Raw genomic sequence first — 13,917 nt, forward strand, 5'->3', positions numbered from 1 at the left:
AAATGGTCTGTGACATCATTAACTCTCTCATTTGCATATCATTGTGTTGTGATATTTAAATGAAACTTTCTACATGCTATAACTTTCTTATTTTACATCTTATTTCTATAAAAAAAAGTTTCAGTATTATACTTGCTTTATTTTTCTATTTTTATTCAAATCCACTTTTTAATGGTGTGGACTTGCCCTTCAAGAAAGAAAACATTTCCAAAATTTTTTGCTCAGCTGATAATACACATATGAAGCACTGCACATAAATATGAAATCAAATTCTCAGAAAATCAGAAAAAACAGATGTCAGAGCAATTTAATTCCAGCAGGCATACTTAATTAAATTCAAGTTGTTTAGTTGTTCTTCTAAAACATAATTATGTTATCTTGACTTCTGTTTACACTGTGGCTTTGGAACAATTGCTTTAATAAAAGTAAAAATGTTCATGAGTGACCCCTGGATTATACTTTATATTCAATAAACTTGTATTCCAAATATGTTTTGATTCAAAGATAATCAATGTCTTTGCTTACTTTAAAACTCAATTGATAATTGTTTTTGTATTGAAGGCTCAATCCCACTATGTCTCCAGACTTCTAAACTATGTCCTATAAATATAAAAATCAGGCCTATTGCTGGGGAGGGGTGGATTCTGGTGTAAATTGTGGAATCCCCCACCCCATTATTCAACAGCAAAAAAAAGGGGGGCTGTTATTTGGAAAATCTGAAAAGATGGTACGATGGTAGGCAGCCCCCAAAAATATGTGAATCTGACAAGCTATTGCTCGCTCATTGATGGATAATGGTAAATCCACTGTTGATGGTGCTACTGCCTTTTCTCAGGCTCAGCAGCAGAGATCTGGTCCAGAAGCCAGTCCCAGCCATGTTTCTGGAATCATAAAAGATACACTGGATGCTATGGTTTCTCTCCGAAACAAGTTGAATGAAAGTTCTTTTGACGAAGTTCTAACAAAAGTGGATAAAAAGCTTGATCCAGTCAACAACCTCAGATTAGCTTCTTGGTGTGCAGGGGTCTCTCGACCAGACTAGGAGGCTCTCTGAGTATGAGGTAGACAACTTGGAACAATACACTCTGAGGGAAACATCAAAGATTTTGGGACATACCAAGATTTCAAGATGTTATCTTTGTAATCTAATTTAAAGCTTTCCACAAACAAAAATAATGCAAAAGCCAACTTTTTCCTTACATATTTTTTCAATGGAAATTATTAGACCATTTAAAAACTAAATTAATTAAGCAGAATGAAAAATAATCACCCTTTTAAGAATTCATCTCCCATAGACTTAGGAAAAAAATAAAATAAAAATGAGCCATTTTCGGCATTAAGTTGTGTTGTAAAAAGTCATGTGGCATTGTGATGCTATGCCCGTATGTTGAGAATTTGGTATCAAAAGTTGCATGAGACTTCAGTGAAAAAAAATAACGAAAATATCGTGCGAAGTGTTGAGGGGGGGCATCATAACCCCCCAGTCCTTTTAAGATTAAGGATTCATGAATAAGACCTGATAATCAAGTACAAATCAGGCAAGGATATGCTCCTTTGTGATGCCATGTTGTGACTCAATCCACTCCCGGACAAAGAGCCAGAAGCATCGATACAGATCAACTAATGCTCTCAGACACAAAGCGGACAAGAGATTCGACACGTGCAGCACAGGACCAAGAATTATGTCCTCATCGTGATACAATTTTACAAGGATGGCCTGATGAGAAGTGTGGCATGAGTCAGACACTTCGCAAGTACTGGCCATTTCGAGATGAGCTCTCGATTGAGGATAGCATACTACTCAAGGGACCTAGACTGATCATTCTAGAGAAGTTGAGAGCTGAATACCTGACCAAGATACATGAAGCCCATCAAGGCATTGTCAAGTGTCAACTAAGTGCAAAGACATGCATCTTTTGATATGGAATAAAAAAGTAAATTGAAGTACTGGTCAGTAACAGCTCAAGCAGAGACCCTTCCGGATAACTCCTATTGATGCCCATCTACCATTACCTGCCCACAGAAATATTGCATGTAAAAAAAAATACATGGAAACTACACCCAAGGAGGTCCCAATGGCTGCCTGTACGGAAAATTAAAAAGTGGATTTGTAGATGGCGATTTGATGTTGGGGTGATTTGAAAAGATCTTCCTCAAGCAGTGTGCTCAGGATAGGACAGAGGAAAATCCTGTGCTCCTCATCTTAGATGGACATGCTTCGCATGAAGATCCGGAGAGTGTTTCATCTGACATCATTCTCTGATGTTGATTGGCTGAGAGGTACTGTTACTATGGTAACTGTCGGATCAAATGGGACTTGTCGGATAAAACGTCAGACAAGTCCTTTCATGAAACGCTCCCCAGAGATTGCTCTTACAAGCAATTGAGGAGCAATGGTCATCTTGGAACTTGTTCCTCACACCACCCACCTATGCCAGCCTCTAGATGTGGCAGTATACAAGTCACGTAAGGCTCAAATTGGTCTATTCATAAAAATGAAAAAGAGGTTTACATAGCTTTTGATCACAGAATTGTGTCATCAAAATTATAATTTATCAAGACTGACTTTTATAGAGAAACTTTATCAGGACATCAATGGTAACTATGACATTTTGGTAACTACTATGGAAACCTCAATTTAAATTGACAGATGAGCCATGTTACCATGGAAATGATGATAGTAAGTTATCATACATGTAGTCATATCTCTTTATGAAACAGACCCAGACCCAAGGTCTGTTATTTGTCTGCTTACCCACTAAATTCTATAATTCTTATACTCAGTACACAAGAACAACCTGTTTTCAGTAGGTCTTGGGTTAATTAATAAACTGACATCTTTATGGGTCTGCAACATGGACGATCTGTTTTCCTACATTACCACCAGACATCATGGAAACAAATGCTGCTCCTGTGTTTTCCAGACCTTCAGTCACAGTCTCCTTTACCTGCCAAACAAAAATAAAAGCACAAATAAGGCTTGTTTACATACGGCACAACAAAATCAACAACAAAGTTCATCAGCAACACTTTTGTGTACAAAGTCCTTGCGATTATCATCAATAGTGAGCAGCCAAAATCATGATAAGTACATAGACCTAATTTTCAAGTGTCTCTCCAAGTGTCAGGCTCACAAGCAATTCCATTCAATGCTTCACCCTCTTTGCACTACTCTCTGCTATAAGAGCATCTAGAATGCATTTCCAAGCACTACCCTACACCTTCTTTCCAAGCAAACACCCATATGCGATGAATCTTATTACACATCGGGACAATAATTGAGAGAACATGAAGAAATTTGAAAATTGACATATTTTGAACATAATCAATTTTTTTTGTCCTTGAATGATTTGATAAGAACACAGCCTTCAGCTTGTCATAGTACCTCTACATTTGATATTCCATCCATCATATGATACCCTTATAATTTTGAGTCAAAACCACAGTGGGATAAGATGTTCCAAAAATGAGCTAGATTTGGACAATATCATGTCAGATCACTGATGAATACTGCAAGGCTTTTTATAGTAACATATCATTTTAGAATCTGATTTAAAAAAAAGAAGAAACAAATCAAAGCATAAAGATGAGAATTTCATCAAAATCAGATGTACAAGAAGAAATTATAGAAAATTTGATTTTTTTTCATTTGACAATAAAGATGTTCTTGATTAAATCACAAAATGTTAAAAGAATGGCAATTCCACATGTTCGGTGAAAAATAAAGTTTGTTTCACATCATAATGAAGATAAAAATAAAATATTTCCCTCATTTGCATACTGACCAGGGGCCTGTGTCGTAAAGACTTACAACTATGGTAACTTTGCCATTATTGTAACTACCAAATGAAACCTTGATTGTCATTGGTTGCTTAGATTAGTCACCATGGTAATTGCCAAAATGAAAGTTGCCATTATTGTAACTCTTCGTATATGGACCCCAGGGTGTGCATATAACAAATTTATATTTGTACATAACATGTATATAACTAAAACAACAAACCTTTAATTTTCCTTCTTTGACCCATGTTGCTAGTTGAACCAAGGCCTCTGGGAAATCTTGTTCATATGTCAGGACTAAGAATCTCTCTCTTTTGATGTTGAAATCTTTGAGTCTCTGTGCTATATCGTCTGCTAACAGAGGCGGATATTCACGATGCAAGTTGTTGTACATTGAAATTTGCCCACACAGAATAATATGACTGTCTTTGTTCATCTGCAAAGAATAAATTGAACAACCATTAATTTGTATACAAAATCACACTGATACTTTCATTTTTTTTAAGTTATAAGATTTTAGAAGTCTTCTTAAATATCATAGGAGGGAAAAATAATGATAACATCCAAACTTTTTGACATTGAAATTTCAATGAAAAGACAATATTTGGTCCATACTACGTACAGCATTATTTCAAACAACTGAGGTTGTAATGTGTTTTAAACAAAAAAATCTGCATTGATGTATGTTCATATGAAAAACAATTATTTTAAATGATTTTCTGGTGGACATCTTGTAATAGCAGTAGATCATCCCCCACCCCCCTAGTACAGTACCCTCACATCAATTTTACCTGCATTATAACTGTATCACTGATGTTTCCTCCGACATTATCAAAGTAGATATCTACTCCTTGAGGGCAGGCAGCCTTCAGACGCTCTTCCACATTCTGAGTCTTGTAGTTAATAGCTACATCAAAACCCAACTCCTCAGTTAGCATCTCGCACTTCTTATCGGTACCACAGATCCCAATAACACGTCCACATCCCTGGATCTTTGCTATCTGTACACAACGATGATATCAACAACGATCCTGATAATCACTAGAATTTAATTTGTCATGCGGACGAATTACGTGGTCTGTCATGATTTTTCATTCAGAGTCGGCTAATGTATAAATTGAATCATTTAGATATGATTGATAATCTTGATTCTAGACATCCTAAGAATAAATTTTTACCATTGCTCAATGTGATTATTAATGTGGTGATGACAATCGTGATTATTAATGTAGTGATGACATACATATTCAAACAGATGTATATAGAAGATAGATCATGACTATATATATTGATGGATGGCGCGATGGATGGATCAAGTGATTGATTCAGAGATAAATGATAGGTGGTTATATTAACAAAACATAGGCAGACATGTAGAGAGATTGATAGATAGAGACAGATATATTGATATAGATAGATAAACATATTCAAATAGATATATATATAATAGAAATAGACAGACAGATAGAAAGATAGATAGCCAGACAGACAGACAGACATACATATAGAAAGAAAGATAGACAGGCAGATAGATAGATGGATATATAGAAAGATAGATAGATATACATATGTAAAGAGATTGATAAATCATATTAGACAGAGAGAGATAGATAGACAGATACATATACAAAGTAGGTAGAAAGACAGATATATGGATAGATAGAGTGAGAGAGAGAGACATATTCAAACAGGGAGATATATATTTGACAGAGAGATAGACATAGGTAGATAGATAGACAGACAGATGGATGGATTGATAGATAGATAGATAGAAAGAAATATACATAGATTTATAACAGATAGCGGATGGACGGATATGATTAGATAGATTTAATATGAAAAAAGTGATTATAATCTGTTTTATTTTGCAATATTTTAGCTATTATTTATTAGAATTGTTATAATTGATCGTGCGCAAGACATTAAAAAAAATCATGTTCACCCGCGGACTCAAACCCCTGCCCGCATGATTGAATGAGTTGCAAGTCTGACGCCTAACCGATTGAGCTAGAATATTTCCCATAGACTTTACACGTAAGCAATTTTGAGAATTACAAGTCCAATTTTGCAAGTGAAATACGGGCATGATCCCGGCATCTGATCAAAAAATGAAGGGCACACTTCCGAAAGTTTAGAATCTCAGCTACAACATACTAAAAGCTCAGGGAAAACTGACAAGAAACAATGGAGATATGGCTCACGAAATAGAGGAATGTCGAATCTAGTTTTGAGAAAAAGTCATGTCCCATAGAGATTACACGCAAAACACATGTGATATGAAAAAAACAATTATAATCTGTTTTATCTTGTTAAATTTTAACTTTTATACCTTTTAATTATCATAAAGGATCATGTAAGAAGTGGCAAAAAGAAAAAAAAAGTGAAAAAAAATCATCTTGTTCACCCCAGGACTCGAACCCGCGCCCTTTAGAAAGCAGTCGAAGCCACGATATTCCCCATAGAGAATACACGTAAGCAATTTTGAGAATTACAAGTCCAATTTTGCAAGTGAAATACGGGCATGATCCCGGCATCTGATCAAAAAATGAAGGGCACACTTCCGAAAGTTTAGAATCTCAGCTACAACATACTAAAAGCTCAGGGAAAACTGACAAGAAACAATGGAGATATGGCTCACGAAATAGAGGAATGTCGAATCTAGTTTTGAGAAAAAGTCATGTCCCATAGAGATTACACGCAAAATGAGGAAAAATGACATGCCTCTTTTCATCGCTGTTTTACGCAATGATGCGTTTCTCAAAACGAAAATTTATGTATATTGAGGAGAAAGAGTATATTCTAAACTACATCATATCGAAATCTGGGCGAAAAATGATCTATATTCGAGAAGTTACAACCAAATTTGCATAAATTTGATGACGTCATTTTTGAAAAAATAAAATTTTTAGTTTAGGCGCCATTTTGATGACGTCACGATATAATTTAGGGACAATGGTGACATGAAATCAAATCTACAACTCATACTCTATCGATATATGAAAAAAAAATTGGGGGTCAACGGACTATTTAAAGAGCTACAGTGAATTTTCAATTGGCATGTTTTTGCCCATATATGGCCTATAGTGAGAGCTCGCGCGCACACGTGCTGCAAACTTTAACGGGTGTTAATTTCGTTATTAATGGTCGTAGAAGGTTGATCAAGGTATCGAATTGTTTAGAATTTTATTATCAATGCAATGATGTAAAAAAAACGGTGTTTCTGCGTTGCGTTAAGGTGTTACGCGCGGAAACGCGCACGCATGCGTGCGCGCGCGCAAATTTTTGAAATGCTTAGAATGACCTGAAACGTACTCTCGTTTGGTCAAAAAGTGATTTTGAGCATTTTGAAATTTTGACGCACGCGTCGTGACCTCCAGGTGACCTTTGATGACATGACCTGATGACCCTTGACCTGAAGTTGATGTGATGTTAATTTAATTGATTTTTGATAATTGATAATGGAGATATGATTGATAATGTGATTTTACAAAATGGCGCCTAGATGACGTCATCATGACCTGATGACCTTGAAAAGCTTATTTTGACGTGTCCATGACAGATCCTATAGATGACATGAAATTCAATGAAATTGATCAAGTCTATTTTGAGATAACTTGGCGACAAGAAAATCGTTAAAAATAAATAAATAAAGTAATAAGAAAATTCTGACGAAATTAAGAGGTGATCTGTCACAGACAGACCACCTAATTATAGAACTACTACTATCAATAGTAAATGAAATGATACCAGTCATAATAACAATAACAATGATAGAAATAATAATACTAAAGCTAGGATGGAACCATACTTGAGATGGGATAAAGCAGTAAAGAGGGAAAAATAAGCTATGCTTCCAGTGCCTACACCCAAGTATACTCAACCATGTAAGTTAATAAGGAGATGTTAATGATCATAAAGGCCTATAAAAATATTAGTAATAAAATTACAATTTCCACAATAACGATAACTGAGAACATTTCATGTTAAGTGTACTATGGTGTTTGGCAGTGATGCGGTATTATAGCAGGTGCACAGTCCACAATGGTCAGTGACAGTTTAGCGACCATCATGACCGTCAATTGACCATGTATCTCTAGTGCAAGAGACCCTTAAGCATGTAACATAAATGGACTGCCAACTGACCTGCCCAGCTACAGTTCCACATGCTCCAGCAGCCCCTGAGATGACCATAGTTTGATTGGTTCCAGGAACTAAATGACCTTTATGCTTGATTCCAAGCAGGGATGTGAGACCTGGCATCCCAAGTGCTCCAACAGCTAAGGAGTAATGGTCTCCAACCAAGGCTTTCTCTACCTGTAAAAAAAGAGTTGTAGTAGTAGTAGTATGAGTAGTAGTAGTAGTAGTAGAAGTAGTAGTAGTAGTAGTAGTAGAAGTAGTAGTAGTAGTAGTAGTAGTAGAAGTAGTAGTAGTAGTAGAAGTAGTAGTAGTAGTAGTAGTAGTAGTAGAAGTAGTAGTAGTAGTAGTAGTAGAAGTAGTAGTAGTAGTAGTAGAAGTAGTAGTAGAAGTAGTAGTAGAAGTAGTAGTAGTAGTAGTAGTAGTAGTAGTAGTAGTAGTAGTAGTAGTAGTAGTAGTAGTAGTAGTAGTAGTAGTAGTAGTAGTAGTAGTAGTAGTAGTAGTATAGAAACAGCAGCAGCCTTCTGATCAATACACATTCCTGTATCAATTCATGAAATAATCAGAAACACAAATTGTGAATTTCAGTTAAAAATAAGTGACCAAACTTTATTCAAACTAAGAAAAAAAAAATGCACGCAAGTGTACTGTAAACATTTTGGTCATTGGGAAATATGAAAATAACAGAAAATGTTTTATCATTCTAATGCCAAATATCTAAGACTACATGCTTGATATATCACAATCCTGGGTATTGATCCAGGAAATGTATGAGTAGTCTATAGTGCCAATTCTTCGTATACTTCCATTACTGTAAAATATGCTTGCCTACCTTTGAAAAGTACTGACCGACCTTGACCTGGCTGTACAGTTGCCATGGTAGGGAGGCAGTCTGTACAATGTCACCAGGTTTATAATCATCATGCTTGCTCTCCAGAACAAGTGCTACACCACCTCCATCTACAGTATGACCAACCTTCCACGGCAGCAGATATGCAGCTCTTGTCTTTTCATTCAGTCGGCTTCTCTGCAGAGATTAAAATAATCACACTTTCTGAGCAGGGGCAATTTTTCTGGTTTGTGTGTGTATTTGAGTTTTGTCAGACATGTATCTATCAGATTATTTACGTCTGGGACCGACCTTTAACGTCACCATCCGAAAGACGTGACCAGGGCTCGAACCTCGAACCTCTGCATCAATTTGAAACTTCCCCACAGCTTGGATTACAGGCGCACGCCACAACGCCCAGCATTGTATCCACTTGGTGTGCAAGCAGATGGTCTAATGCTCAGATTATCTATAAGCACCATCACATCTAAACATCTTATATTAATATAGTCTAATTACCAATTAGTCCATCTGTCACTTGGCTAATATTCACTTGATCTAACTGTAATTTAGTCTAATGCCCAGATGACTTAATTTCCACTGTTCACCATTTTATTTTGCACTTTTTCAAATGAGAACATTTTGATCATAAAAAATTTATTGTTATAAAATGGATAATTCAGTATTAGCCTATGAGTAAATTCTCAGATAAAATCAGAAATGGACTAAATGGTATTTAAACCGAATGCTAACTCTTTGTGCTTTGTTTGACTACATGTAGGGTAACATGACTGCCACATTTGACTCAAGTTATATTTACATTAACAATGCGCACTAAGTGCATTAAATCTAAGAAATAAACTAAAGTAAAAGTTTAGTGGAGGTGCCGTGGCCGCGTGGTCTAAGGCGCCTGGCTATTCATGAAAAAGTCTGGGGTTCGATCCCTGGCCGCGGCACCTATGCCCATGAGCAAGGCATTTAATCTACAATGCCCTTTTATCATGCCTTCAAATAAATGGAAATGATATATGCATTATTGGTAATAAGTATGGACTTGTTTTAAAAAAAAGTTTAAGTTTATTTATTTTTCTTTCAAAACTTTGAGCGTTTTCTTCACTAAAATATGTATTTTTGATCAAGGATGGGTTATTTGCTGGTTAACATCAGACTGACAACAATATATCAGGCAACAAATGAGCTTTCTAGGTCTTATAAAAGGGAAGAAATGGTAAGACAATCTAGAAATAAAATAGCAAGACCACAAAAAAAAGACACCTTTACAAGACAAGTGGAATGTCTCTGGCCGTCTCACCTGCATCACGCGATTCAAGATAGCAGCAGTGCTAACTTTGAAAACTACTATAACTCGCACAAGATGTTCAGTGATACTTGGTTACTCTTATTTCCACGTTTTATGAACTAGACCAATACACTTTACAGAGATAGGATGGTAATTCAACAAATACCCCCAATGTGGCCAAAGTTCATTGACCTCACATGACCTTTGACCTTGATCATGTGACCTGAAACTTGCACAGGATATTCAGTGATACTTGATTACTCTTATGTTCAAGTTTCATGAATCAGATCCAAAAACTTTTAAAGTTTTGATTGTAATTCAACAGATACCCCCATTATTGCCAAAGTTCATTGACCTTTGACCTTGGTCATTTGACCTAAAATGCGCACAGGATGTTCAGTGATACTTGATTACTCTTATGTCCAAGTTTTATGAACTAGACCAACATACTTTTAAAGTTATGATGGTAATTCAACAAATACCCCCAATTCGGCCAAAGTTCATTGACCTTAAATGACCTTTGACCTTGATCATGTGACCTGAAACTTGCACAGGATGTTCAGTGATACTTGATTACTATTATGTCCAAGTTTCATGAATCAGATCCAAAAACTTTTAAAGTTTTGATTGTAATTCAACAGATACCCCCATTATTGCCAAAGTTCATTGACCTTTGACCTTGGTCATTTGACCTAAAATGCGCACAGGATGTTCAGTGATACTTGATTACTCTTATGTCCAAGTTTTATGAACTAGACCAACATACTTTTAAAGTTATGATGGTAATTCAACAAATACCCCCAATTCGGCCAAAGTTCATTGACCCTAAATGACCTTTGACCTTGATCATGTGACCTGAAACTTGCACAGGATGTTCAGTGATACTTGATTACTATTATGTTCAAGTTTCATGAATCAGATCCAAAAACTTAAAGTTTTGATTGTAATTCAACAGATACCCCCAAAGCGGCCAAAGTTCATCGACCCTAAATGACCTTTGACCTTGTGACGTGAAACTCCTGCAGGATGTTTGGTGATACTTGATTGACCTTATGTTCAAGTTTAATGAACTAGGTCCATATATTTTCTAAGTTATGATGACATTTCAAAAACTTAACCTCAGGTTAAGATTTTGATGTTGATTCCCCCAACATGGTCTAAGTTCATTGACCCTAAATGACCTTTGACCTTGGTCATGTGACATGAAACTCTAATAGGATGTTAAGTAATACTTGATTAACCGTATGGCCAAGTTTCATGAACTAGGTCCATATACTTTCTAAGTTATGATGTCATTTCAAAAACTTAACCTTAGGTTAAGATTTGATGTTGACGCTGCCGCCGTCGGAAAAGCGGTGCCTATAGTCTCACCTGCTATGCAGGTGAGACAAAAACAAGAATTTAAATAAAAGAATCTAAAGCTGTAAATTAAATGAAAACCATATCTCCAAAGGATTTTAACCTGTCAGATCCATTTGAAGTTGACTAAATTAACTAATTATACCTACATGCACTTCTGCGACCTTCTAAACATTGGTTTGGGTCTGCCCAGTCTCTGAATAAAGTTATATTATCAAACTACATATGAGACTTTTAATGGCTGGGGTAGTTTTAATTAGGTACAACTAAAGGTTCTCACAAAAGTTTTGAACATATTTGAGTAAGTATCTAAATGACATAATACAAACTCCAACAATAGTTATTGATCATCACAGTGGCGGACCGTGACCCCGAGGAGACAAAGCATTGGGGGGGCACGGCATTGTTCACGAACAATGCAGTGCCCCCCCAATGCTTTGTCTACTCCGGGTCACGGTCCGCTACTGGTTATTGATCATCACAGTAACCTGAATTTTCATACCATATATGGGTCCACTGATAGGCATAGAGTTTTCACCAAGATTTGGCCATCTGGAAGGTCAGCTGGGTATGGACATTCTTCTGTTGCAAAATTCTCTGTTACCGTCACACCACTGTCCCCTTCAAAGAAAAATGTAGAGAAAGTGGCAAAGAACTGGAAATAATTAAAAAAGTCAAAGAGATGACCTGTAAGACCTATATGTATCAGGCCTATACAGCCCGAATCATATAATGAATGACCATCTTACTGTGATTTTAATATTTATGCAAGTGTATAGCCGCCCCCTTACTTAATTTTGGTGCAATCCCCCACTTTCAAATCCCTTCTAATCTGAAGCCCCTGACGAGCATGTCTACCTGCAAGACTTAATACCAATGCCAACAACAGACAAATTTAAAAGAAGTACCATACAGAGAATTATTTTAGCTTCCATGACACCTCACACAAGCTCATGGACCGGGGGGGGGGGGGGGCACTCGACCAAAAAAGTGGTGGGGGTGTGCCGCGGGCAAGACAAAAAATGGGGGCCTTGGAGAGGGCTTATTGTAAAAAGGAGGGTCCTCGGAACGGGCTTCGGAACGACAAATGTTTGTGAAAACGGGGGTCCTTCGTACGGATGGCCAGCGTGTGAGTGCGTATATGCATCCCTACAGAACGGTCATGCGTGCATGATGCAGCTAGCGCGGTTGGGTGAGCTCTGCGGCCGCTTTTCACCAAAATTGCAGCTCATTGCAGCAGATTGATGCTATCGGAGCGGCGTAACGAAAAATATGCGAAGCTTTGCAGCGGATTTCTCCCTTCTTTTTTCTCGATAAGAAGAAAATGCTATGCCTTGGAGCGGCTTTCTTTGTTCTTTTTCTCAACAAGACAAAAATGCTATGCCTCGGAACGGAAATTTGAGTGTAAAAATGGGGGTCCCCTCCGCGGCACATACCCACTATGCATTATATACCGAGTGCCCCCCCCCCCCCCCCGGGCTCATGGAGTAGTACCGTAGTTTTCAACACCACTAAACCACTAATCCTACAAGAAGCAACCGCCTTCATCTTGTATGAGATGAAGATCATGATAAAGCCTAAAGTAGTACAGGCATGAGACTCAAGCATTTTGGACTCTTGTTCATCCCCTCAAATCTCTGTCTCACGTACGCAACTCTCACAGCCTATCCTTATATATACATTGTACACAATGTCAGTGATCTCACTCAGATTCACAGAAAATCTCAGATTCTCACGCATAGCTGGTCTTTGAACTTGGCATCTCTGCACATGGTCGCGCATGGTATCCACTCGTGAATGGAAGTGCCCCCCCCCCCCCCCCCGTAGCAGGTACAGGTAGCTACATTTAGGGCCTACTTGGTATTCTCACAGTAGATCTAGATAATCTATCCAGCAGTTTTTTAGTGCATGCACAATACCTGTTTCTGTTTATCATCATTTTCATGGGTTAAAATCTGAGATTACAGGTTTACGTTACCATGGTAATGGTTACACTCAACGTTCAGCTTTTGAGACAAGTAACTCTTTTCAGTGTCATTGTCAATGTCATAATTGATTTGAGTAAAATCCTAACTCTTAACTCATGAATTTGGAAATTACAATAGCCATTAGGCTAGCAAAACAAAGCAATTGCTACTTTATACGCATCCCCCAATGTAACCCAGGGAGCTCCCGCCCCCGCAGCGGGAGCTCCCTGGCCTGGGTTACCCCCAATATGATGCCAATCCCCCTTGCCTTGGCTTAGTTTGTTGAATTAGGCATCTACCTGGACGCGAACGAAGAATAACCCTCCTATTTGACTCCGACATCACTGCTAAGTCTTAACGTTACTGATGTGAAGACCACGTCGAGTCCCACTCTTCTTCCTGACTTATTACAGCTTTGCTTATCGTGCTGCCAGTACAGTGCAAGTGGGCTTGACGTAACCAATTCATATGCAGCAGCCGGTCCAATCGCCCACGCCCATCGTGCACCCTGGACTGCCCCGTATGCGCTGCTGCACCCTGCGTGCACT

General features: G+C 37.6%; 1 protein-coding gene across 1 annotated transcript; it reads right to left on the bottom strand.

The window, feature by feature from the left end:
• Positions 1-1,258: 1,258 nt before the first annotated feature.
• On the bottom strand, positions 1,259-13,817 carry LOC121408735 (prostaglandin reductase 2-like). Its single transcript, XM_041600346.1, has 7 exons — positions 13,669-13,817; positions 11,905-12,023; positions 8,747-8,941; positions 7,924-8,094; positions 4,572-4,781; positions 4,004-4,216; positions 1,259-2,948 (listed from the first exon to the last, which is right to left on the bottom strand). The coding sequence occupies exons 1-7, from the start codon at positions 13,709-13,711 to the stop codon at positions 2,841-2,843; spliced, it is 1,059 nt and encodes a 352-aa protein (XP_041456280.1). The 5' UTR covers positions 13,712-13,817; the 3' UTR covers positions 1,259-2,840.
• Positions 13,818-13,917: the final 100 nt, after the last annotated feature.

This window comes from Lytechinus variegatus, chromosome 2 (genome assembly GCF_018143015.1).
Source record: "Lytechinus variegatus isolate NC3 chromosome 2, Lvar_3.0, whole genome shotgun sequence".
Classification (NCBI taxonomy): Eukaryota; Metazoa; Echinodermata; class Echinoidea; order Temnopleuroida; family Toxopneustidae; genus Lytechinus; species Lytechinus variegatus.

Bases quoted from the DNA above. Each gene is read 5' to 3' on its own strand.
- LOC121408735 (XM_041600346.1), bottom strand. From the start codon at position 13,711: ATGTCGGAGTCAAATAGGAGGGTTATTCTTCGTTCGCGTCCAG. The intron at 8,942-11,904 runs GTATGAAAATTC...TAATCTCTGCAG, and splicing joins TATCAGTGGACCCATATATG to AGAAGCCGACTGAATGAAAA. The intron at 4,217-4,571 runs GTAAAATTGATG...TATTCTTTGCAG, and splicing joins GTGATACAGTTATAATGCAG to ATGAACAAAGACAGTCATAT.